Source organism: Phocoena sinus, chromosome 14 (assembly GCF_008692025.1).
Source record: "Phocoena sinus isolate mPhoSin1 chromosome 14, mPhoSin1.pri, whole genome shotgun sequence".
Classification (NCBI taxonomy): domain Eukaryota; kingdom Metazoa; phylum Chordata; class Mammalia; order Artiodactyla; family Phocoenidae; genus Phocoena; species Phocoena sinus.
The window spans coordinates 26610213-26637322 of NC_045776.1; the positions used below are offsets into that span (position 1 = coordinate 26610213).

Consider the following 27110-nt stretch of genomic DNA (forward strand, 5'->3'; position numbering starts at 1 on the left):
CATCCCTTTCAACTAGTGGTTTTAGCATCTGTTGATGATCTTTGAATCAACTGTTTCATGAGAGTGGTGCAAAATGGTGATTTAAAACTTTTTTCCATTCCAAATGATTATGTAGAATTATTATGTAAAGTAGAGCTTTCCCTCATTAACTGGGGCTCTTTGGTTACCTTGAGTTACCATTCCTATTAAAAACAGATCATTTTTGAGTGTGCGTTTGTGAACCCTTTTTATGTTAAAATTTCAAGCTCCTACACAGGAGGGAAATATCTCTTTGATTTTCTAGCACAGAAATTAGGAAATGCCCGTGTGTTGGTCTGGCTTAGCCGATAATAAAGAGTAACAGTGAAAAGCATCATCACCAGATTTTCTCACTCATAAAGATACCGAGAATTTCCAAAGCACTCTCCCTTTTTTCTTATTCTGAATCTATGTCATGATATTTCCTTTAAATTGAAAACATGAAAATACCCTTCCAGGGAGCATATCTGAATCCTAAACTGGAGCGACCAGGTTTCTTAAAAGATTGTGTCTTTCCTTTACCTATTATTCCTCCCATCCTGAGCTGAGAATCCACTCCAGGGCTGCTTTCCCGGCAATAAAAAGTACCTATTTCTTTTTTGCATTTGCTTCGTTCTTTATCAGCTTCACCCTGTTGAAATTCATCTCATCAAAGACAGCCACCTGCACAACCACGCCCCCTCTCAGGGCCAACATTTATATTCCAGACACAGGGTTGAGGGAACTTTGCAGAGCTCTAGGAAATTATTTTTTACATCTGAAATATTAATAAAAGCTCGTGCTTAAATAGCACTCACCAGGTGGCACGTACTGTTTCAAGCATTTTTCAGATATTAATTCTCAGAACCTACCTGTGAGGTAGGTAATATCTTTGTTTAAGATGAGGAAACTGAGGCATAGAGGTCGAGTAGCTTGCCTGAGGTCAAGGCTAGTGAATGGCGGCCCTGAACTTGAACCCGAACAGTGAGACTCTGGAGACTGTGCCTCAGTAACTGGCCTGATACTAGCACAGTAACAGCAGGGAGACCCCAAGTCACATCACGGTGAAATCTCAGAACCCTGAGAACGAACAAAGGATCATAAAAGCTTCCAGAGAGGAAAAACAGGTTGCATCCAATGAAGGAGAATAAGATTTCTCATCATCAATGTGAGATATTAAAAGAAAATAGAGCAATGCCTTCAAAATTCTAAGGAAAACTAATTATTTATAACTAGTTATTTTTGGCTGCGTTGGGTCTCTGTTGCTGCGCGCGGGCTTTCTCTAGTTGCGGCAAGCAGGGGCTACTCTTCGTTGCAGTGTGCAGACTTCTTATTGCAGTGGCTTCTCTTGTTGCAAAGCACGGGCTCTGAGCACGCGGGCTTCAGCAGTTGTGGCACGCGGGCTCAGTAGTTGTGGCTCGTGGGCTCTAGAGCACAGGCTCAGTAGTTGTGGCGCACGGGCTTAGTTGCTCCGTGGCACGTGGGATCTTCCTGGACCAGGGATCGAACCCATGTCCCCTGCATTGGCATGTGCATTCTTAAGCACTGTGCCACCAGGGAAGTCCAGGAAAAATAATTTCCAGTGTAGAAGTCTGTATCTTGATCAAACCATCAATTAAGTGGGAGGATAGAATAAAGACATTTTCAATATGCAGAGCCTAAAAAATATTACCTCCCATGTACCCTTTATCGGGAAAGTACTAGAGGACCAAAGGGAGAGAGAAACCAAACCAAAGGGCCACATGGGCTCCAAGAAACGGAAGGTCTGACACAGAGAGAGAAGGAAACCTCCAGGATGACGCAGGGGGTGCCTAGGGTGCAGAGGACAATCCGCTCATTTTGGAGAAGGAGAGAAGGCTCTGGAAGATGTGCCTCCAAGAAGATAAACTTGACTGAACACCTGGTATGTCTGAGTAAATCCAAAGCTGTTTTAGACAGTTAGCAGAGAGATGGGCCTCGATTAGTGGCAGGAGGAGGTGAGTGAGGGGGGACGAAAGGAGGGGGTCAGGGAGATATAGAGAAGAGACACCATTAGACTCACATTTAGGAATTCGGTCCAGCAACATTGCCCACCCGCCAAGTGTATTGTCACTGCTGAGTCTCCGATACACAGAAATGAATATGACAAACTCCGTACTTCAATGTAAATAATAGGCAATAACTGGGAGGTTTGGGCCTTGGACTGCAGGAATGTTGGTCCTGTAAACTTTAAAAATGAAATAAGACTTGGGAACCTGAAGCTAAAACCAGGAAGGAAGAGAGAATAAGCTGGGGAAATGGCAGTGCTGGGTTGATGAGCAGTTGCCATATTTCCCCCAAGGCCTTTCCTTGGACCAGCTGCCCCTCCTGAAAGGGCAGGGGCTGCAGAAGGAAGGCTCTTTGGTGGAGCACCTCTGGTCTCTTCATCCCAGCCAGGGGGACTGCTTATTGAAAGGAAGACCAGATCCCCGAATGCCCTAGGAAAATGCAGGCAGGCAGAGGGAGGTGGGAAAACAATCCCTCACTATAGATGATTGTATTGATCAGCTAATGCCCTAAGGCAAGAGATTTACCTCAAAACTGCTTGTGGGCACAAAATAAGTGCAACTCTCTGACAGCCAGGCCTGATTAATGCACTTTTAATGACATCAATAATTATAATCATACAAGGGAGGAAACAAAGGACAAATGGAATGTACCCAAGAATCATTCTTTATGCCAATATATTTACGTGAAAAATTTTAACCTGCGGCAACCAGAAAACACTCCCTTTAGCTGCTACATTTTGATTTTCACACCCAAGTTATTCTGTTCTCACATCTCCTTCATCTTGGTCATTTGGTACTTCCATCACCTCGAAGGTCAAAAGCAACCAGCAAGAGTGACTGTGACACAGTGAGGGCTCACAGACCTCACAGCCTGGCCACTGGACCAGTGCCCGCTGCTATATACAAGGTGGCAGCGCCCACTGGTCACCTAGACAGCTTGCATGGGCCACGAGGCCTTGCACTTGAGCACCTGGGCTCCCGCGCCAAATCTTCGGGGCCCTTCCTCAGCCCCTGGCCTGTCTCCCCTGTTAAACCATGCTGTTCCTGGGATAATGATCATTCCAAATTTTACAGAATTTGGAAATCAAACATAATTCTAGTTTGTTCATTCCATAGTGAAAACGTTAAGTTCAAACCATCTCAGTGTGACAAGAGAAAAGCAACCTTCAGTTTTGTAGGCAAAGTCTTTGCAGTATGTCCCTAACCAACGTGAAGTCAGAGATCGTGGCAATCCTTGAAAAGCAGATTCAGGAATTGTATTCTTTGGTAGATGACAGGGAGTCAATGAATAAAGCGCTGAAGTTTACTTTGTCTCCTGCACTGAGCTCTGTGTAGGTTGACTCCTACCTACACTTCCCACCTGGGCCAAACTGCTCTGTCGGCCGTTATCTGAATCTACATTTTGCCATCCTAGTTGAGCATGCACTCAGGTCATTTTCTTTACTTGTAACTTCCAGTTGGTCTACCAAGAGCCAGGTCCTTTTCACAGGTCCAGTGCAAGTGCTCTCTACCCCCTTTTCTTTTAAATATCTTTAATCAGAAATGGCCTCTTCCCGATATAATTTTATTCTACTTATTGTCTGTACCAGCCACATGGCTGGCTGTATCCTCACTTCTTAGTTACTTGCGTTTATATCTCATCCATCGTCCCATCAGATAGCCAGCCTCTAGAGGCCAAGGATCATGGACCATATATCTTGGGTTCCCCCTCCTTCCATCATGCAGAATACTCACAGTAGGTACTCAATAGATACTACTTGAGTGAATGACTAAACTTTCAGTTCAGGGCTACTGGCTTCATGTAAGTGATCTGCTTGCTTAAAGCCCAGTCTTTATTTACAAAGGTAAATCTGCTTTGTTGAAAATTAGCATTTTATAAGCATCATTAGTTCGAATTAACAGAGAAAACAAGCATCAACTCGGGAATAAAGCATCCTATTTTCATCTTTAGTAAAAAAAACAAAAAACACGGAAATGATGATTCAGCTCACTTGGCTGGGCAGTGCTTTTGAAGATGAGGTGAAAAATGTAGTCTCCATAGGGGGCCTCTCATCTCCAGAGACGGCACTTCTCATTCTGAAGAGTGAGCTCACAAGCGAGACGAGGGGATCCAACAGGAGAGCCATCAGTTCAGTCTATGTCCTACTGATGTTAGGGTAAGAGCATCACATATTTATAATAAAGAATGACAATTACTTCGAGTTACTAGAATACCAACAAGGAGATATATTCCTATTACTCTTGCCAGAAAATGTCTGACCAATAATTGAGAGAAGAAATGGGAATCTTCTTTTTCCAGCAAAATGATGAACTAGATATTCAGAAATCTCTTGTTATAAAGCCACTTTAAAAGCTCGGTGAATTATAGGAATCACTTTTGGTATACACAACAAATGAGTCCACAGGAAGCAGCAAAATTCTCAAGCCCTAAAAATAAAGAGGAAGCCAAAAATCAAGACTGGGCAGCTGAAATGAAGCTGTGGCTGAGTGTTTGCCTCTTAGTTACAAAAAAAAGTTTGGATTTTAAAGTCTACCTGTGGCATAGCATAGAAGGCCTTGGGCCCATTCAAGATAGTGGGTAGAAACAAGGCCCATCACGTAAAACAAAAAACCAGATGGCACATCCTCTATGAAAGGATGGGTTAGAAAAATATCCCCACTAGCAATGGAAAGAACCAAGGGAATCTGTCTTATACTTTGGGGTGGGAAAAAGTCTTCACTGATAATTCAGAATCCAACCTACCCTCACTGGCATGGATGAAGAAACCCTATGCTAAGAAATTAGCTTACAGTTGTCCAAAGCCTGTCAGACATAAATTTTCTGTGAAAGGACATGTGTAAGACTCTCACAGATAGAGTTCCCCTCACTAAATGTAAGCCCACCATCCCAAATTCTGAAACATATAACGAACCACCAAGAATGAGAGTCTGCAGAAGAAACTAAGAACAGAATTAAACTCCACTGATACAGACGATAAAATAATTGTGTTTAAGATGTATAAAATGATAGAAGAGGGAATCAAAAATATGAGAGAGACTCGCTTCTGGCCAAGATGGAGTAGCCCATCCTTCTCTAGTCCACCCACTACTACTAAAATTCATTGCATGTAATACAGCTTCTAAACATAGGAAGACACTGGAAAGAAGGAGGACGAGGGGCTAGGGAGCGGGGGACATGAGGAACGAACGACAGGGCAGTGTTCTCAGGTTTCTGTTTTGCCTCCCTCAGACCTCCCACACGGGGCGCTGGAGAAGCCCGCTGACAAACTGCTAACAGGCACAGACAGAAGCCTCAAGAAAAGCTCATTCTCTCTAACAAACGGCTGGGAAGAGCAGGTCCACCAGGACACAAAGCCTTTTTGATAATACCTGCCCTACCCCAGCTAAACGTCAGAGGGAAAACTGCCCCCCACAGAGTGTCTGTGCTGGGAGTCATGGTGGAAGGAGCTTGGTCCAATGCACTGGTGCCATATTAAAACCCTCAAGAAAAAGAAAAGTCAAATAAATTAAGGCCCACCCATACGTGGGATTCTATATGGAATTAGGTAGATTTTCAAAGTTGTCCACAATGTATTAAGTGAAAGAAAAAAACAGGCCACAGAACAAAATAATATGTATCCATGAACGTTCACATTCTTGTTTCTGTGTGTGGGGCGTGGGGTGGTGTCTGTGGGTACAGTTATAGGGGACTGTGCACTTTCAAGCAACCCCAAAGCATATAAAATATGACTTTTATAATGAACATGTATTATTCTTCTAAATAGCCAAAATGGTGAAAATGATTTCCCTCTTGGGGAAAAAAATTACCACAGAAGGATACAAAGGCAACAAATGATAGCAAATAACCAAACCATTTTCACCATTAGGGTATATACAAAGATGATAATACTTATGTCACAGTGGTGAAATTATGAGTAGTTTTTCCCTAATTCTCAAATTTTCTATAAAATGGTCGTGTTAATTTTATACATCTTAAAATTTGGTTTTAGAATTACAGCTCACATGTCAACCTGCACCCTGTTAAGATAAAGTAATGCCACAGCAGGCCAGGCCGCAATCAATTTATGTCTGATGAAACCAAAGAACTGAGAAGGTGTGAATGGGGCAAGGGCAAGGTTACTCCTAGTAACCTCCTGCCCAGTCAGTCCTGGGCCTGCCCCGCTGCACCTACCAAATCCTGCACCACACACTTTTTTCCTGGTTGTGTCAGAATCACCCATCAACCACATATGGAGGATCACGAACTTGATATCATTGTACATGTTAGTGAAGCTTTGTATGGAGAGAAGCAATTTCAAGCAAAGCAATTTGACCACTGGTAGGCACGGACATACTATTGCAAAAAAACAAAATTCAAACGAGTAAATTTAAAGATCTAATTGGCTTTGTTCAACGATTCAGGAATCCAGGAGCATCCCATCTAGCAAACAGAAAGGAGCTCTGAAGACACGTACAAAATGGAAAATGTTTTATAGGCAGAAGGAGACGCAACAAGAAGGTTATGAGCAAAGAGTGGATTGTTTTGGGTAAGGTCACCTTCTTTTGGGGAACAGCAGAGTCTACCCAGTGGATTACCTCACTAGTACTGACGAGGTAATTCCAGACTGACTGGTTCAGATTACATTCCTGGGAGAGGCTGAAACTGCTATTAGGTTAAGTATTGACTCTCAGTTTGATGATGTGGGCTTAGAACAAGTGACTTCATTTGGGGCCTGTTGTCCCTTTTTTAAAATGATAAAAGATTTTAAAAGCCTGAAAGCATGATTGAATGCTATTGCAATGAGCGATGCAATTATCAGATCAGAGTGAGTTAATGCAAACCACCGTTTCCCGAAAGGTTTTCAAATAGAACATTGGTCTTATGAGATGCTCCTTAAGGAAGGGATTCTGGGGTCAAATAAATATGGAATGTACTGCTTTCTCATAGCTTTTCTTGGAGAGTCACAACACACAATAGCATCTTAAAGGCACTGAGAACTCCTGCCAGGGTGGAAATCAGTTGAACTGTAACTCAGTATCTCTGAGTTAAATTAGATCCCACTAGATCCCATTTTTTGGATAATGACCTGTGGGGAACCATTCTTGGAGAAATGTTGATCTAGAGGGTAATGATAGTCAAGGCACGAGGCCAAAAGGTAGGATCTCAGAGAGCACAGCTTCTCCCTAGAGCCCAGGAGACACATGGAGCTACTGCGGAAAAACCCAGGGTTATGTCTGCTGACCCCTTCAATCACATGTATACACGTCTATAGGAATCTCACGCCAGACAGGACAGAGCCCATATGGGAAGAAGTCAGTTTACATGGGTACATTCTTCCACATTCCCAGTGCCAGAATCTCTAGGATCTTATGGTTTCTTTACATATTAAGATTTTTTTTTTTTTTAAATCCAGAGTGTGGTCATACTAGGTGGATGATTTTTAAAAGGGACAGTGAAATGTCTAGCCCTTTTGCAAATAACAAGGAAAAGATGAGTTTCAACACGCTTCACACATACAATTTTTAAACCTTCTTTGTACAAACTATCATCAAGTTTAGTAGACATCTAAAGATGGCATTTGCCTTAATAGCCCTGTTCAGTATTTTGTTTCCCTCTGTACTCCTAGGCCTGAGTTTGTGAATACTCAACAATACTAACTGTGCTTGTTAAACATTTCTTCCATGGCTATTACTTTAAGTGGTATATTAAATATGCAACATATGTTATTCTCCTCATTGCAAATTTACACATCAAATGACACAGATGAGGGCTTCCCTGGTGGCGCAGTGGTTGAGAGTCCATCTGCCGATGCAGGGGACATGGGTTCGTGCCGTGGTCCGGGAAGATCCCACATGCCACGGAGCGGCTGGGCCCGTGAGCCATAGCCGCTGAGCCTGCGCGTCCGGAGCCTGTGTGCTCCGCTACGGGAGAGGCCACAACAGTGAGAGGCCCACGTACTGCAAAAAATAAACAAACAAACAAAAAAAACAACTAAAAAAAAAAATGACACAGATGAGCTGTTATTCCTTGCTTCCTTCTTGTCCTTTCTGTGATGCTATAGATCAAGGAAGGAGGTCCTCGGAGGAGAAGCACTGAGTAAACCAAGATGCTGCACGCCACCTCACTGCTGAGAAGGGAGAAAATGACTAGCCCTTTGAGACAGAATGGATTTGTCTAGGGAGAGTGATAAGTTAACAAGCAGTAGGTGATAGCCTAATGCCTTGGAAGATGCTGTAGATAAGAAATACCACTAACCAACCATAAAGAATTTCTTTGGGGATTTTACGACTAGATTTTTACATAGTTTGGTATAATTTAGTTATTTCCCCAACAAGCATAGATTGCTTGAATCAGATAAGTTTATTCCCTCATCTAAGACCCTGAAGCCAAAATAAAGGTCTGTCTCAATACTCTTTTTTTTTTTTTTTGGTCCCAATACTCTTGATAAAAATATATCATTTCCTAATTTAAGGACTTGGACAGTATGTAGCAAAATACTTAAAAATAAAAACTATGCCCTTTCATACAGCAATCCTACTTCCAGAAATCTGTACTTAAGAAATAACTAGATTTTGGTCAAAGATTTTTATTCAAGGAAGTTCATTTCAGTGTTATTTATAATAGAGAAAGTTGGGAGCATCATTTATGTTCAACAGGAAAGGAATGATTAACTAAATTGTGGTATATTCACATGTGGGAATTTTGGGCAGCCATTACAAAATCCAATTTTCAAGGATTATTTAATGACGTTGGAAATGTTCTTACTATAATGTTAAGTAATGAAAGCAGGACCCTGGTGGGAATACAAAATGTACAACCTCTATGGAGGGAAATTTGGCATTCTCTACTATAATTTCATGCACATTAACCCCTTGACCCAGCAATTCTACTTCCAGGAACCTTCCCCAAAGATACACTGGCAAACACGCAAAGTGATATATGCACACCATTACTCGTTGCAACATTACTTATAAGAGCAAAAGAGTAGCAACAGCCCCAATGCCCATCAGTAGGTGACGGGGGGTAGATTATCATACGAACAAGATGGAATACACGCAGCTACAAAGGGAAGGAGGGAGAACTTTCTGTACTTATTTGGAAAGATCTCCAGAACATTTTGTTATGGAAAAAATAAAAATACAGAACAATTTCTATAATATACCGCTTTTTGTGTAAGTAAACCAAGTTATTTTACGGAGTTCTTAAAAAAAACTTGACAGTTTATTTGTGGAGGATGTGACAGTCTGTCTCTAAATAATGTCTTTCTAAATAATGTCTGTCATTCCTTCCATTAGTCCAGTGAGCCTCAGCCGGGGGTAATTTTGCCCCCCTCCCTGAGGAACATCTGGCAATGTCTGGAGACCTATTTGGTGGTCACAACGGGGGGTGATGCTACCAGCATCTAGCGGGGAGAGACCAGGGATGCTGCTCAGCATGGTACAGCGCACAGGAGGCCCCACAGCAAAGAATTCTCTGGCCCCAAATGTCAAGAGTGCTGAAGATGAAAAATCCAGAATTAGCTCTTCCATCTTAGTTATGCCAGGTCTGTACCATTTTCTTCATCACAATGTTACTGTTATGATAGGTTTGGTATTATTACTGAAAATTCTGTTATAGTCACAAATATAAAATATATCTACATATTAGGATAAAGTGAATAACAATTATATTAATGTTGTTAAGAACTAAAATGTTCACAATTAGAGAAAAGACACAAATATAAAATCAAATAATTTAAAAACCTTGTAATCTTAAATTTGAGTGGTAAATATTAGTATGAACTCATCATTTGCCTCTTTTTAAAACTAGGTATGTATTTCCTAGCTCTGCCCAATCAAAAGGCCAGGAAGCAATGATAATCCAGTAGCAAGGAACACCCATAACTGTGAGACTGTGATCTCTAAATAGTATTTTCCATTAAAGGGAACCAGGGCTCTGTGAATCAATGGCTGATTCCAGGTCTGGAGCAGAATATTCAAATTGAGCCTGGGTCACCTTGTGCAAATGACAAAGGAGCTTGGCCCTGCCACACCTAACAGAAGGGGAAGCTAAGAAATAGAATCCAAAAGTTGGGGTTCTGTTATGAAAGTAGAAGGATGAAGTAAATATTGGGAGGCAGGGGCTTCCCTGGTGGCGCAGTGGTTGAGAGTCCGCCTGCCGATGCAGGGGACACGGGTTCGTGCCCCGGTCCGGGAGGATACCATATGCCGCGGAGCGGCTGGGCCCGTGAACCGTGGCCGCTGAGCCTGCGTGTCCGGAGCCTGTGCTCCGCAACGGGAGAGGCCACAGGGGTGAGATGCCCGCGTACCGCAAAAAAAAAAAAAAAAAAAAATATTGGGAGGCAGTTATCAATCTCTGCCACAGCAGCATGGGGGCTGACAGTCAGGCTCTGGATCTGCCTGTCCAGTACAGTAGCTGCCGACCACACGTGGCTACTGGGCACGTGAAGCAAGCCTAGTCCAAACTGAAGCATGCCCTAAGTATAAAGTGTACACTGGATTTCAAAGATTTAGTATGAAAAAGGGAATGTAAATATCACAATAATGTTTATATTGATTATATATGGAAATGATAGTATTTTACATATACTGGGTTAAATAAAATATGTTATCAAAATTGCATATTATCTGTTTCTTTTGATAATTTTTAATGTGGCTACTAGAAATTTTTTAAGTATGTGTGCCTCACATTATATTTCTATTAGACAACGTTGCTCTAGAAAAACCAGTTACAGGGTCTTCTGAAAGGCTCGGAGCTTGGGAAATGGGACAGACATGGGAAGTTTAGCAAAGGCATGGAGAAAGAGGAACAAAAAATTCAGAGAGGGAGGGAGGGAGGGAGGGAGGGAAGACAGACTAGTGGCCACAGAACAGAAGAAAATATCTACAAATCTGATAGAGGACGAAACAAATCTCATAACTCAATAATTTAAAAACGGACAAAGGATTTGAAAAGACATTTCACCAAAGAAGATATGCAACTGGCCAATAGGTACACGAAAAGATGCTCAATATCACTAGTCATCATGGAAATGCAAATCAAAGAGAGGAGATACCACTGCTCATCCACTAGGATGACTATAATCAAAACGACAGAGAATATCAAGTGTTGATGAGGATGTGACGAAATTGGAACTTTCATCCATGGCTAGTAAGAATGTAAAATGGTGCAGCCACTTTGGAAAACAGATTGGTCGCTCCTCAATTAAACATAGAGTTACCATAATAATTGCACTCAGAGGTATAAAAACAGGCAAATCTATAGAAACAGAAAATAGATTAGTGGTTGCTTAGTGCTGGGGGTGGGAGATGGGGATGACTGCTAATGGGTACAGGGTGTCTTTTCAAGGTAAAGAAAAATATTCTAAAATTGATTGTAGTGACGATTGTATAATCATATAAATATAAATATAGCTAAAACCATGAATTGTACACATTAAACGGTGAATTGTATGGTATGTGAGCGATATCTCAATAAAGCTGTAAAAAAAAAACTAATGATGTTATACCAAACAAGTCATGAGATCATAGTGAGAGAGAGAGAGAGAGAGAGAGAGAGAGAGAGAGAGGGAGAGAAAGAGAGAAAGAGAGAGGGAGGGAGGGAGGGAGGGAGACTGACTCATTGGTTACCACTGGAGGTTGCTAGGGCACAACTCATGACTCTAAAAATCAAAGAGAAAGAATTCTGATTTTCAAGTATGAACTACATTTCAGGATAACCAAATAACCCTATTGGATGGACCAAAGTTCTATGGTAGAGAATAATTCCAGCTATCAATCAGAAGGAATGATAGACTCACACCTCTAGTGAAATAAGTGATTCAGGCAAAGATCATCAATGGATGCTACAACCATTGACGGGAACTACAGAGCAGAGGAACCTGGCTGACACACCTGAACCCACTGATCAATCTTGGTACCACCACAGGCGGGACAACAGGGCACTACATGCTTCTGCATGTGATGCAATGTGATATACTCAGCATCATGTATGAAGTATGTCGCCAAAAAATTATATTAATCCTGAATCGAATCTAATCAATCTAACTTTTAGTCTAGAGTAATTATAAGGGTAAGAAGAACTAGCTAAGTATTACCATGAGCATACAATGAGCCACATCCAGAAAGTTTAGACTCTGCAGGACAACCTCCCTAGCAATCAAGTCAATAGCAAGTGGGGGAAAAAAAGAGGGAGTCTGTTCTAGATTAAAAGATACTTAAGAGAACAACTAATTACAAAATGCAAATCTTGTTTGGTTACCAGTTCAGTAAGCCAACTGTAAAAAGACATTTTTGGAACAATATGGGAAATCCGAATATAAACTGGGTATTAGAGGATACTAAGCAATTACTGGTAATTTTGTTGGGGTTGATAATGACACTGTGATAATGTAAGAAAACGTCCTTATTTTTTTTAAAGATGTATGCTGAAGTATATATATGTGAGAAATAACATAAGAATCTAGGATACAGTTTAAAATGTTGTGGCAAAACAAGAGAGGAGGCAGCAATAGATTAAATCAATTGGGCAAGATGCTACTTATGGAAACTAGAAAATGGTGGGTTCATTGTGCTCTTTTCTCTTTAGTGTTTGTCTAGAATTTTTCATCATAAAAAGTTTTTTTTTCAACCCAGCGATGTTCAAGAATGGGTAGGACTTACCGGTTCCCAGATATGCTGAAAGGATGCAATCTGTGATGTCAAGGAATCCAAGCTCAAAAGCACATATGTATTTGCCATTTGACGTGACGAGAGGCAATTCTTTCAGAAAAACCCTTCTAGGCTTCTTTATTTTTGATTGCTTACTAGCTTTTTGTTTTTCCTCTCTGAACCATTTTATGTGAGGTTTCCCAACAACTGATCACCTCAGGGAAACTGCGGCAGCACTATAACCTCCTCAGCTAAGCCCGAGGTTTCGCTGGGAGGTAAGGGCTCTCTATTCCTCCCTGCGGGGCACAGCCCTTCCCGGAGCCGTGCACGAAGCTGTCCAGTTTTCCCCCACCCTCCTTAGCTGACTCTCATGGTCCCCCTGGGTCATAAGTAAAGAGGTTATGATCAACCCTCTTTCAAACAGGTGAAGGAATGGAGATTCTTTCTCTAAAGGATTTCACCGCCACATTTAAATGATGGTTCTCTGTGTGGATTCAACTTTAACATTGTGTGTAAACACCTCTCTCTTCACAATGTAAAATGCTGATCACCTTAGCACATTAGAAAAGTCTTATAAATTTGAGAAGAGTTGAAGCTGGGTTGAAATTATGAATATAGTTAAAATAACAGATTACACATGAACATCATCACCTCTTGCCAGTGACGACTTCTCTGGGAGCCTAGATGATCAGCGTGCACAGGCAGAAGGGTGTCTCTTTTCACCTTGGAATGTAGAAACAGAAATGGACGAGGTAGGGGGAAGGGGAAGAGTGTCACGAGTCCCAGCTCTGCTGCAAATAGGATGTTGACTTTGGGTGGACTGACCTCCCTTGACCTTGGTACCCACTCTGCAAATGGCAAGAGCAGCATTTCCTTATCTGGCTCCTGTCTTATCTGCAGCTCAAAAGAAACAAGGTATGTGAAAATATTCTTGTAACTATAAAGGGATTATAATTATTTTTTAAAATATTCTCTCCAAGTAGATATTATTTTTCTCTAGTCAACATCTCTTATTTCCCAATTCTGCTTCTGGAATTGGTCTTAAACCACTCTGGGATACAGTCTGAATAACAGACTCTGAGAGTAGATTATATTTTCAATTAGATATTATTTAGCTTCCTATTTACTGCACAACATTAAGGTAAAGATTTTCCTCCCAACTTAAAGTTTAATTTTAACATGTTAAAATCCAAACATGTTATTTCTGGAATATTCTTTGAGTCCTGCAGATTTTAGTATTTTACAGTTCTCTGCCAAACCCCTGCTTAAACACAGTTAATAATTTGGCTTTAAACTCAGAATGTCCATTTTAAATATTGTCAGTGGTAGCCCTGGCCTATGTTCCTTCTGTTCAGGCAGATTCTTTCACGGTACAAGTAGCAAGGATTGAGGACTTGACCAGGAAAGCCTTCAGCTTAAACTTCCAGGGCTGGAACCACACAAGAGGACTTTTCCTGAAGTGCTCAGTATAATATCTTCATCTGTACTCAGTGGCTCATGAAAATGCCTTCAGAATGTACTCTCTAGATCTCTTACCATGGCAGGTTGGAGGCTGCTAAGACAAACACGAGATCCTCGGAGCGGGCCAGCCCATCCATCTGCACCAGTAACTCAGTCTTCATCCGCAGGCTTCCTTCGTGCTCTCCCCTAGAGAAAGACGAGAAGGTGAGATGCTCCCAAGAGGCAGAGTCTTTGCTTCCACGACCAGAGTGACACTCACAGCAAGGACTCAGTGACGGCAGACCGGGTTCCCTTCTGACAACTAACCCCTTCCCTGCCGCATTCTCAGCAGCTACTCATCCCAGGGTTGGAGAAAAGAAGCAATTGGTACTACTTTCAAACAGTAACAGAAAGGAAGTAAATGAACATAATCATGATATTGAAAAGAAAAACCGAGGTTGACAATGAACCAGAAAATAACTGAAGGGGAGACAGTGGCACTAGTAGATTAAAAAAGGCAGCCCCACTGTGTCTACCTGCCGTATCATTTACCCTTTTAAAAAATGGCTTCATTGAGAATAATCCTTTTCATTTATATAGCAGGCATGAAAGTACTTTACACACACTATTTCTTTTAGTATAATGTATGGACATAAACTGTCCAAGAAGAGATGAACCACAACACAGTATTTCATTCTCTTCTAATAAGAGACAAGATAATGACACGGAAACTAGGCTTTCCTTGCACAGCAGAATAGAGGCAGTTTTCTGTGCAAATTCATCCTCTGATTTTCCCACCACCCTCACTGCTGAGACCCTCCAGCCAAGAAAGAGATCACTACACCATAGGACGAGCACAATCAAAACTGGCTCAAAGTCCTGACCAGCTCCAGCAGGCTCTCATGTAGATCAAGTTAAAAGGACAAAAAAGTGCCTTTCTAGCACAACACAACATTCAGTTTCTCATCTCTGCCTGTATATGGTGGCAGCCCAAATTAGGCTTATGGGTTTTTTAGGAAATGTGCCCCTTTCGATCTAAGAGGAAACACAAATATCGTTATACATTTATCTAACATTTACACATAATTACTATTCTTTTAACATAACATGACCCCCAAAGTCTTCAGACCACCTGCCCTTATTCCCTTATCCTTTGAAGACTCTCCTTTTAGTGTTTAACTTCCAGACAAGGAAACTGACACACTCAAGGCTGGTAGATGAAGTTTCCAAGGTAGCTCAATCAAAGCTGTGGAGGGCCCTGGGGATGGAGATGGGCAGAGTGCATGTAAGGGCGAGTGTCACTGCAGTAAGGCAGGCCAGGAGCACAGGGCATTGCAGAGGAAGTGACCACTAGGGCAGCCTGGTGGGCTCCCAGCCAGGCCCCCGTGCAGCTGCCTGTTCCTGCCAGGCCCCCTTTGGAGAGGCAGATCACCTAGCCTGGGGCTGGCTAGCACCCATGAAGCCATAGAAACAGTTGCATTTCAATCAACGACATGAATCCCACGCATCTTGGATGCATCTTGATGGTTGTTTTTCTCTGCTGGGAAAATGGTTTTTAATAAGTAAAATTTCATAAATTATATTCTAGTTATACTTCCAACAAGATAATTGTTTACTTTTTATTAATATTAGTTCTGCTTTGATGATAGACCATTAGAAGCCATCAATAAATGCAGCTGTGTTGAGTTTTCCCTGAGAGCTGTTTTTTCAAGCCAGGGATACAAAGTTTAGTAAAAAGTTTCAAAGAAAAACACCTCTGATGAAGACAGAAAGGTGTTCTTAAAACACGCACACACACACATACACACACACACACACACACACACACACACACACAACCTCATTACAGTCTGAGATGTGTTCTGCCTGCTGGGGACATTAGTGGACACTTAATCTTTAGAGATAACATATGTGACATATTTAAAATCGGTCCGGCTGAGCCACAGTCTGGTGTCACAGAGAAGTGGCGGCTTCCCTGGCCTCACACGCCTTGTCCAGGGCTGCCTCTCAGGGCTTAGCCCTTGGCAGCCCCGTTCCCCCCAGGCAGCCCCTCTGCCTCCAGGGGAGGTGTTCACAGGCAGCTATTTTGAGCCAGCAGGATGGTTATGGCAGCCTGGGATCAGGGGCTGGGTGATCTTCAGGCCTGAAATCCACTCTGTGGGGAAAGGGCAAGGGAGGATGACATTTCCTCTGGTTATAAAAACTACTGAAATCAGCTATTCAGTTAACATGATCTAATTTAAAGACCTTTCCATGTGTCTGCAGAAAATCTGTGGGCTTATTAATAGGCTCATTCTGCTGGTAAATGTCGATGGGCTTCCGACCGTCAAACACACTAACGAGAGGGGAGAAGTGATGACCAAAAAAACCCTGTCTGTTACCCAGGAGCCGTGCCTCTCTGACTCATCACTGACTCCAGCTCGTCCAGGAAGATGGTGGAGGGGGCGTGATAGCGGGCAAGTTCAAATAACACCTGGGTAAGAGAAAAGCAACCACTTGTTAATTCATATACTTAAAGTTCTCAGATGCTCCCAGTGATTAAAAGCTTAGGATAGCTGTAATATTAAGCATTTATGCTTCACTTTGTTATTTCACAATAACTTTATAATCGTTACAGTTACTTCTCCCTAGCACTACCCCATGGTCCTATTATTTCCATTTACCACTTGGTAAAATTACAGCCAGAGAGAATAAGTGGTTAGCTCAAGGTTATTAATCATAGGATTTCCCTGGTGGCGCAGTGCTTAAGAATCCACCTGCCAACGCAGGGGGACACAGGTTCAATCCCTGGTCTGGGAAGATCCCACATGCCGTGGAGCAACTAAGCCTGTGCGTCACAACTACTGAGCCTGCGCTCTTAAGCCCACGAGCCACAACTACTGAGCCCACGTGCCACAACTACTGAAGCCCATGCGCCTAGAACCCGTGCTCCGCCACAAGCGAAGCTACCGCAATGAGAAGCCCACGCACTGCAATGAAAAGTAGCCCCCGCTCGCCACAGCTAGAGAAAGCCTACGCGCAGCAACGAAGACCCAACACAGCCAAAACTAAATAAATAAAAATAAATAAATTTACTTTTAAAAGTTACTAATCATAAATGGAGAGCTTAAGATAAAACTCAGTTCCTGAACTTTGTTAGTTGGTTTGTTAGCTAATTTGTTAGTTAACCCTTGAGACCCCCTGCCAATAACATGTTCCACGTGGACACAAAAGCCTTGGAATACGTAAAATCAGTTAATAATTTTTTTCCCTTACCACTTAGAGACAACAAGGTTATTCTCAGAAGGAAGAACTGCAGAGAAAGGATAGAGTTCCAGTCATGGGCAACAAGGCCAAAGAATTTTGCCCTTTCTGCTCCCCAAATGACTCCACGGGGTCCCCAACACTGCTGTTTGGTAGGCTCAGGTACTTGAAGGCAATTCCCAATTGAATAAAATGTTCCATTCCATAATAAAATATTATAGACTGAATAAGAACAGGAAAGCAACCAGCAAAAGAACAGCCATAAAAACAAAATCGAGAGCTCTAAAGGGAGATGTGGTGGTGATGAAAAGAGTATAAAAAACTATACCTTTTTTAAAAAAACCCTGAAACTAATCTCTTGAGCACCATATACAATTCTTCCCTGGTTGATCAGAGAAAGCATTAGAGATTTAGAAAAGAATAGGTGTTCTTTAATAGGCATAGGAGATTTATTCTCTGTGTCACTTAGCACTAGCAAAGCATCACAGAATAAATAAGAGGGGAAGGGCTCAGAAAAGGCCAGATTGTGGTTTTCATAGTAGTAGCAGGTCGTCCCTTACAGGCCTCCCTGTCACTGAATGGGAAACTCCTCACCTTCACCGCTGCTTGTGTGTGTGGTCCCTCCATGCTCATGCGCAAGTGTTTTCCTTTCACAGAATCCTATTTCTGGCTCAGCCCAGTGAGCTTAAGAGAACAGTGTCAATGCCGGGACACTCATCACAAATGTTTTTTAGACACAACAGAGACCAACTCATTAGCAGCAGGTAATTTGTCTTCCTGTCACAAAAAGAAAAGCTCAAATATACCTGGTATTAAGGATGATTACAACAGCAGCAATCTACCCAATGAAAAATGGCATATTAGAACACTTTTACACGTTTTTAAGGAGCTCCCCAAAGTGCAGAGAGACCAACAGCCTCGATAAGACCAAACATCCTGCTGGAAGGAGAACCACGTCTGGAGCCTATGTCTCCACATGGACCACACCACTACCCTTCCACTGCCAGAGAATATATAGAACCCTGGGTAAGTGCTTGGGAAGCATTAGTCTAAAATTTTCAGAAGTTCTTGGAGGAAGTTAAATCACACAACTGGGGGAGGGTGGAATGTTGAAAGATGTAAGCAACAACAGGTGTGTGCGTTTGCTAACAAGACCACTCAGCTCCTCAATAGCATCCACTCCTAGGAGACATGAACATTAGGAGGAGAGGGAGAAACAACCAAGGGCTCCCTATAAATAACTCTTCAATTGGAATAGAAAGAGAAGCAAATGGTAGGAAAGCGTCTCTGATTTAGGGGAAGGCCTTGAAGGGCTTTCTTTATCTGAAAGCTTCACTGTAAGAATCTTGACAGCATGACCAAGGTTTTCCAGGTGAGGCTCTTTCCAGGAGCTCAGAAAATAAGAGTAATTTCTAAAAGGACAGAAGATAAGATCCTTCCAGATTAGCATTAGCAGAGTTATCTGGTTTCCTTTTTGTTTAAAATTAATTAATTACTTTATTTATTTATTTTATTTTGGGCTGTGTTGGGTCTTCGTTGCTGCATGCGGGCTTTCTCTGGTTGCGGCGAGCGAGGGCTACTCCTCGTTGTGGTGCAAGGGCTTCTCCCTGCCGTGACTTCTCTTGTTGCAGAGCCCGGGCTCTAGACTCGCGGGCTTCAGTAGTTGCAGCACGCAGGCTCAGCAGTTGTGGCTCATGAGCTCTAGAGCACAGGCTCAGTAGTTGTGGCTCACGGGCTTAATTGTTCTGCAGCATATGGGATCTTCCCGGACCAGGGCTCAGAACCCGTGTCCCCTGCACTGGGCAGGCGGATTCTTAACCACTATGCCACCAGGGAAGTCCTGTTTTCCTTTTGAATTATTTTTTAATATCCAAAAAATGTATTTCATAGAAAATAAGAAATATGAATATCTTCTAAACCTATAGAAAGATGCTCAAATTCATTCAGAATGAAAGAAATGCATGTTTGAGCACTTAAATATTACTTTCACTATCAGACTGGCAAAGATTTTTAAATTTGGGTACTACATGGTGTTGGCCAGGGTGTGAGGAAGCAAACACACACACCACTGATGGGAATGTAAGCTGGTGCAACCCTGTCGGCAGGGAATTTGGCAATCAGTGGTTTTCTTTCCTTCTGACCCAGCAACTCTACTTCTAAGAAATTGTCCTACACTACACTATATGCAAAGACACGTGTATAGAAAGACTCTTCACTGTAGCTTTCTTCATAATAGCAAGAGACTGGAAACAACCTAAATGTGTATTAAGAAAAGATTGGTTAAACACGTTTTGGTACAACCATGCAATGAAATGTCATGCAGACATATTAAAAACATGTTCTGTCTATCTATAATAGTGTGGAACAATATCCAAGTTACATTGTTAAGTGTGAAAAAACCCACAAGGTACAGAAGGGTATGTGTGCTATGTTCCTACTTGTATCTTAAAAGGAGGGAGATCGAGATACAGTTGTTGATGTTAATGTAGATATAAATAAATGTTCTGGAAAGCAATTGTCGTAGTTTCCTCCAGGGAGAGGGCTCAGGGGTCTTTTTTACTATTTTTTTCAGAAAGACTACTTTTTTTTCTTTGGCTGCATTGGGTCTTCATTACTGCACCTGGGCTTTCTGGCTTTCTGGCTTTCTCTAGTTGCGGCGAGTCGGGGCTACTCTTCCAGGGGGTCCTCTTCGTTGCCGTGCATGGGCTTCTAATTGCGGTGGCTTCTCTTGTTGCAGAGCATGGGCTCTAGGTGCGCGGGCTTCAGTAGTTGTGGCACACGGGCTCAGTAGTCGTGGCTCGCGGGCTCCAGAGCACAGGCTCAGTAGTTGTGGTGCACGGGCTTAGTGGCTCTGTGGCATGTGGGATCTTTCCGGGCCAGGGATTGAACCTGTGTCCCCTGCATTGGCAGGTGGATTCTTAACCACTGCGCCACCAGGGAAGTCCCTGAAAGGCTACTTTTTAAATGTATGGTAAAGGAAGGGGAAAAAATTGAGGGCGGAATCATTTCCTAACTCTTAGAAGTCTAGCAAAACAATACTGAAGCAGAGGAAAACTTGAGTTAAATAAAATGCTCACACAGAATGGAGCATTCTAGTTAAATGACTTTTCCGGCTATTCAACATTAAACAAGAAAGTCCATTTAGTTTAAATCTTTGTTAGGAATATTCATTAGGGCTTCCCTGGTGGCGCAGTGGTTGAGAGTCCGCCTGCCGATGCAGGCGACACAGGCTCGTGCCCCGGTCCAGGAAGATCCCACATTCCGCGGAGCGGCTAGGCCCGTGAGCCATGGCCGCTGGGCCTGCGTGTCCAGAGCCTGTGCTCCGCAGCGGGAGAGGCCACAGCAGTGAGAGGCCCGCATACCGCAAAAACAAAACAAAACAAAACAAAACCCAGAATATTCATTAAACATCTGAATTTCTTCTTTGCCTGGGTGAGTCTTGTCCAGGGAATTTCCTCCGAGCACCTTGCAGTGTTTTGTGCTCATAGTTCAAAACACCACTTTTCATAACAGGAGATGAATCTAAACTGATTCTGGGGGCACCTTGTAAGTTTTGTTGTTCCTCATCACGCAGAAATGGAATGTTAAAGAGAAAAGTCTTCAGGCTGATAAGAATTCTAGTTTGTTGGATTTAAGCTAATTGAAATCTAGCTAACTAGAATCACATGGAACCCATAAATTTAGGAGTAGCTAAAATTAAACCCTGTCTGGCACTGAGTTAGACTCAAGATGAAGAACAATGAAATAAAAGATGTCAACATAGATTTCCATGAATTACAATCTGGTAGGGGTGATAAGAATTTATAAAAACTTACACATTTGAAGTAACTTGAGAACAATCACAAAGTAATAAGTAATAGGTTATTTTAGGTAAATCAATCCTTTAAAAATATTTTATTATCACTTCCAAATAAGCCACAATATTTTGAAAATAAGTCTATCCAAAGTAATGTAATTTAAGCATAATATTTTAGAGTAATTTCTTTTCAGAAAATATATATTTACATCCACTTTGTATTGATTACTTATCAGCCATCCTACAGAGTGCAATAGTTTAACAGGATTTCTAAGCAGGACCTACCTTACACTGAGGCATAAATCAAAAAACAAGTGTTCTCATAAGGTGACTGGAAGATATAGTAAAATTTTATAATATAAAATATATCATATACTATGAATGAGATATTGTAAAGATGGAAACAAGCTCTTAAGGGAAGAAAAAAATCCCTACAGGCTATGGGCTCTGCAAAGGAAAGTTGCTCAGAGCACCTGAAAGAATAATTAAGTTTTAAGTTTCTTGATTCTTCCTTAGAGTATCTAGTATAGGGACTAGCATACCATAGTAGCCTCTCAATAAATGTTAACTAAATATACTGCACATGCTTCTTGAATGAAGAAATAATAGACCACTTCAGAGACAATTTTTTTCCAGCTTCTATTCCCAAGTCGCATGAATTGCAAAAGGGCTGTTGGTCAAATTCCCAAAGGAAGGGAGATCATGTTTGATGATAGGGGCATGACTGATAGCCACATATAGTAGTCAATCTACCTCCCAGGTTTTTGGTAATTAAGATCCAGGATAAATTTGAACATACAAATCACTTAAAACAAATAAGATATAACCTCATTTTGTACCACGGTATTTTGCCAGAACTTATTCTAAAAAACCAAAATCAAGAATCCCTACCCGAACAAGTTTTTCTGAATCCCCTCTCCATTTGCTTACGATGGTAGATGCAGAAATATTAAAGAAGGTTGTTTTGCATTCCGTAGCCACAGCTTTGGCCAGCAAAGTCTTTCCTGTACCTAGAATCACATGTGGGTAAAATATATGAGCGGTCCTCGAGCTCCATTCCTCTGCCTGCAGACAGAAGGCAGTCACACAAGCAAAACAGGAGGTGGTTACTCAGCAAGCACTGCCCCAGCCCTGACAGGACAGATGGGGCAACTCGTCCTCTGCACACACGCTTCATACCAAGGCCAAAACAGAAAGCCCTTTACCTGGAGGTCCGTAGAGCAGCAGTCCTTTCCAGGGGGAAAGGATTCCTGTAAACAGCTGTGGGTACTATGGGAGCAAGGAACAAGGATGAGGTTTAGTATCTGTACGTCAGCCTGCGCGCCCTGAGCTCAGGCAAGCTAGGGGAGCTAGGGTGAAACACACGCAACTCTGCGTCAGGTCCTCCTTTTTTTTTTTTTTTTTTTCCGGTACGCGGGCCTCTCAGTATTGCGGCCTCTCCTGTTGCGGAGCACAGGCTCCAGACGCGCAGGCTCAGCGGCCATGGCTCACGGGCCCAGCTGCTCCGCGGCATGTGGGATCTTCCCGGACCAGGGCACGAACCCGTGTCCCCTGCATCAGCAGGCGGACTCTCAACAACTGCGCCACCAGGGAAGCCCAGGCCCTCCTTTTTTTAAGGCTGGCTTTTTCCTTCTCTCTCTCTCTCTCTCTTTCTCTCTTTCTCTTTCTCTCTCTCTCTCTCTCTCTCTCTCTTATATATATATATATATATCTTACTTATCCCAATTTTACTTTCACACTTGATAGGATGCATGGCTTAATTTTTGTCACTTTTTAAAAGAGCAGTTATTTTAAGGAGAAGAAAGGCATACGTAGGTACTTTTCTCTCCGTTGCAATAGTCATTTCTCACATGCATAACATTATTTCCCCCAGAGTTCGACATATATGCAGAGCATCTGGCAATCTTTTGAATGTTGTGAAGCAGGTATGCTCTTTAAGATACATACTAGAACCAACATACAAAAGTGTATGTGAATAAAGCTCAAAGCTATGGTGAAGCCTGATTTGGAAGTTGCGAACATTCAGTGCAGAATACATTATGAGACACTGACTTCAAACAGGACATGCGTGGCCTTTCAGTGAGTCTCTCCCATTAGTTCAAACTCAAGCCATCTGGAGTTGATAGAGGACCAAGGAGAAGGAAAAATAATAGTAAAATTATAACTAGCTATTAGTTTCTTGCTGATGCTAATGTCAAAATGTTGACATCATGTGGAACTTCTAATACCATGGAGATAACACAACCAGAGAGTCTGATTGGGCAGTTCTATTCTTTCGTACAAGAAGTCTTGTACAATAGAGCCACTCAGAGGAAATAGGGAATAAATACATTTCTACTAATTCTGAACACCAGTATATTTCTTACCCCCATGTCTGAACACAGGAAGGAAGAAAGGGAAGACAGTCCAAATTTACTGATTTTGTCCCATTCAAAAAGAAGCATCCAAAAATCAGGGGCTGCAAGGGCCCAGTGGTAAGAATAAATAGGTTATTCAATAAAGTAAATCTGTAATCCTAACTGCAGGAGATTACAAAAAATGGCCACAAATTATTTGCAGCTCCTTCCACCAAGAGGCAGAGGATATCTGTCTACTGCTTGAATCTGGATTTTGCCTTGTGAATTTGGCCAGTGGGACATTAGCAAATAGAAGAAGAGACTTGAAAATAGAGACGAGCAAATATACAGAATATAAGAAGAGACACGGGAAAGGCTCACAGATTGGGTCCTGCCCTTTCTTGCTTCTATCTGGGAACTCTCTGCACCATGTGAGCAAGACTTGGGCTCTCCTGCCAGAGGACGAGAGGCAGAGAGAGGCCTCAGCTGCCCTGGTGATCCCAGCTTTCACAGCTTTTCCAGCTTTTCCAGCCACCCTGGCTGATGCCCCAGACGTGTGAGTGAGCCCAACCAACATCATGTGGAAAAGAGCCAAGCTGGCCCAGCTAAGCCCAGCCCAAAGAGCCCACCCACAGAATTGCAAACAAATAAATGATTGTCATTCTAAGGCACTAAGTGTTGGGGTGGTCTGTTATACAGCAAAAGCCATGTGGTACACTGACCTTCTCATCACCACTGTTGTAAACCAAACATGAAGAGTCTTGTTTTTCTATTTTTCTTCCTATTTAGTGAGCCACTCTGCACAAAAATTTGTCAGGAATAAGCTGAGCACAGCCCTATGGCTCTATTGGCCAGCGCCCTGGAAGGGGCTGTCTAGTCTTTACAACCAGCTGAAAGCAAAGCCCCCAGTGATGGGGGTGTTGGGGGCAGGGGGAAGATCTATGCAAACAAAGTCAGATGCTCTCTCTTATGGCAGCTATTTCTACTCTAAATATTTTTAGGGAGGCAGGCTGATTTGAACCTATAGTAACTGACAAATCATATATACTGTAGAGTCTTAGATCTTAAATTACCTCTTAGAGCAGACACCTGCCTTCAACCAATATGTAACATGATTTCAAATTGCCTAGAATGAACTGAGCCTTGGTGCTCCAGTGTTGACAAAATATTGTGACACAGGCAAAAAGTTAATTTGTGGACAGAAAAGTACCCTGTCATTCTCTTCCTGATGGGTATATGACATATAGCTTGTCCAATGGATAATGAACAGAAATATCTCCCAAGAGGCTTCCTTCCCATCCTTACCCTTATAGGATACACAACAGCTTCTTTGACTAACTGCTTGGCTGCATCGAGTCCAATAATGTCATTCCACTTTATGTTTGGATTATGGAGATAAATGTCCTGCAATGCACATTTGATCATTTTGTTAAAACTAATGTTCTCCTCCACAGCTGTAATAAACACTGGAGCAGCAGAATACCTGACTTACAATAGGACATAAAGTGCTTGTGATAAACACTTTTCATATTAGATACATGTGTACATATACACATTGTAATCTGAGCCTAGTTCACCAAAGGGATGTCATGAAAATATTCAGTGATATTCCCTGAAGAAGACATTGCTGATATAATATGGTACTTTTAGGGTAAAAAAAAAAAATCTTCTAATGAGGGACTATACCTGTCTTCGGCCAATAGCAAACCATGCTGATTTACAACCGTAATCAAAGAAGCTACAGAATATGCCTACAAATTACATTAGCTTTTACTCTGAAACATAGTTCCTAGCCGTTGCCTGCCCTCTCTCTTGCTCCTTGATCTCGAAAACACTTTCTTAATTTGCTGCCTAAAAGAGATACACTCCTCTGAAACCAATTTCTCTTTTTCCCTAGTGATTGCTCCCTACTTCCATCAGGAGCAATTGCTTCTACAAAATCCAAGGAAGCCAACAACCAAGCGAAAGTCTTCCCCTCACATAGCAGAGCCCTGTAGCAACCACTGAGGGTAATCAATTAAGGTAGCTTTTACTGATACTAATTTACAGTTTCCAAACTTCAATTTCACCAGATGCTCAGAACAGTCACTCAGGGGCCTTTCTCAGTAGGAGCTGTTTTGGGCAAGCTGAATGTCTAGAGTGTTACAGCCAAAAACAAAACAAAACAAAACAAAACAAAACAAAAAACCCACCTCTTTTCCAAAGTCATTCTGAGTGACTACAGAACAATCTGGAAACTACTTTTATATTTATTTAATTTTTAAATAAGTAATACATGTACATGGTTCAAAAATATACATATTTTTAAAATTCTGGTGAGATGTTATACCTCCACTTCTGTCCCCCATCCTCCCAGTTCCCTTCACCAGAAGTGACAAATTTTATTAGAGAAACTATTTATGCAGGTGATTTTCATGGTGTATAATACGTATGATCCATTCCTGGGTGAGCTGACAAAGGTCTCAGTCTTCCAAAATCTTGGGAGAACCACCCTGTCTTTAAAGGACCACGCACTCATTCTTATTACCACACTTTCTTAGGAAAAGCTCGGCACACAGTGGGGATTCAACTACCCTGGAGTTCAAGGCATCCATAGATAATAGCAGTATTCCTTGCCTTCTTCTAGAGTTGACATTGAATTCCATGTGGTATTGTTTAAGTTCCCAGTAGGAAGTCCCTCCTTATATCAATCAAAAGTTCTCAAGACTCAGCAGGACTGCCTCAGGAGGTGGTGAGCTCCCATCCCTGTCAGCATTCAAGCAGGGTCTGCACGACTGCCTCCCACTGTACTGTGGGAAGGGTTCCAAATGGAATCCTTTCAGGCCACTTCTACTCTACAACTTTATTATCACTAGTCCTGGTATCCTTTTGCAAAAACACTAACAAGACTATTGATTTGGGGGTATAAAAATATTTTTCTCTACTCTCTTATGCATCCTAATTACCACAGCCTGGCTCAATCCCTCATCCTCTCACTGGCAATAACTTCAGAGCTGGTCTTCCTATCTCCATGTCTTTGACAGCCTTCCACACTGTCATTAGAACAAGCTGTCTAAAAGTACATTTGATTGCCCCATTCTCCTGATGGACGACTTTCAAAGATTCCCAGTCTCCCACAGACTGACTCCAGCCCTGGTTCCTGTTCGCAGCACCCTTACATGCAGGAACCCTGGCCTCTCTCTCCAGCCCATCTCCCACCATTCCTTGCGTCCCAGGTGGCTCCTGAGAAGCACTGCACAAGCGCTACAATTTCACAGGTCTGCACCTCTGCCCAGAACGCCTCCCCCCACCCTCTTCTACTCTTTTTTCACGTGGCTGTTTCCTGCGTATCTTCTTCCCTAACACTTTCCCCACTCCTTGGCGCAACAATACCCATCCGTTATGCTCCCAAAGTGCACCTTGCCCGTGGGACGAGAAACCCTTATGGGCAAGGACTGTGTTGAGTCGTTCACCTTTGTGTTTCCAGCCACCAGCACATGCCTGACACATCAGAGGCATGCAGGGGACAAATGCTGGGCTGAAAGGAGACCTGGGGGACCTTAATGACCTCAGAGCAGCTGTAAAGTTCTTGCATCATTTTAAACATCTCTCTGAGCCTGTCTAGGTTTCAGTCTTTCATTAAATACGAGATCACTGGAAATT

The 27110-nt window shown here is 42.3% G+C and overlaps 1 protein-coding gene across 1 annotated transcript in view; it reads right to left on the minus strand.

Moving 5' to 3' along the window:
* The window catches only part of KATNAL2 (katanin catalytic subunit A1 like 2), a 91731-nt gene that overhangs the window by 3396 nt on the left and 61225 nt on the right, over positions 1-27110 (minus strand). Inside the window, exons 9-13 of the mRNA XM_032654452.1 lie at positions 24774-24872; positions 22338-22401; positions 22024-22142; positions 16475-16566; positions 14190-14300 (exon numbers count right to left, since the gene is read on the minus strand). Coding sequence (XP_032510343.1) covers positions 14190-14300; positions 16475-16566; positions 22024-22142; positions 22338-22401; positions 24774-24872 — 485 coding nt within the window. The remainder of the gene's footprint in view (positions 1-14189; positions 14301-16474; positions 16567-22023; positions 22143-22337; positions 22402-24773; positions 24873-27110) is intronic.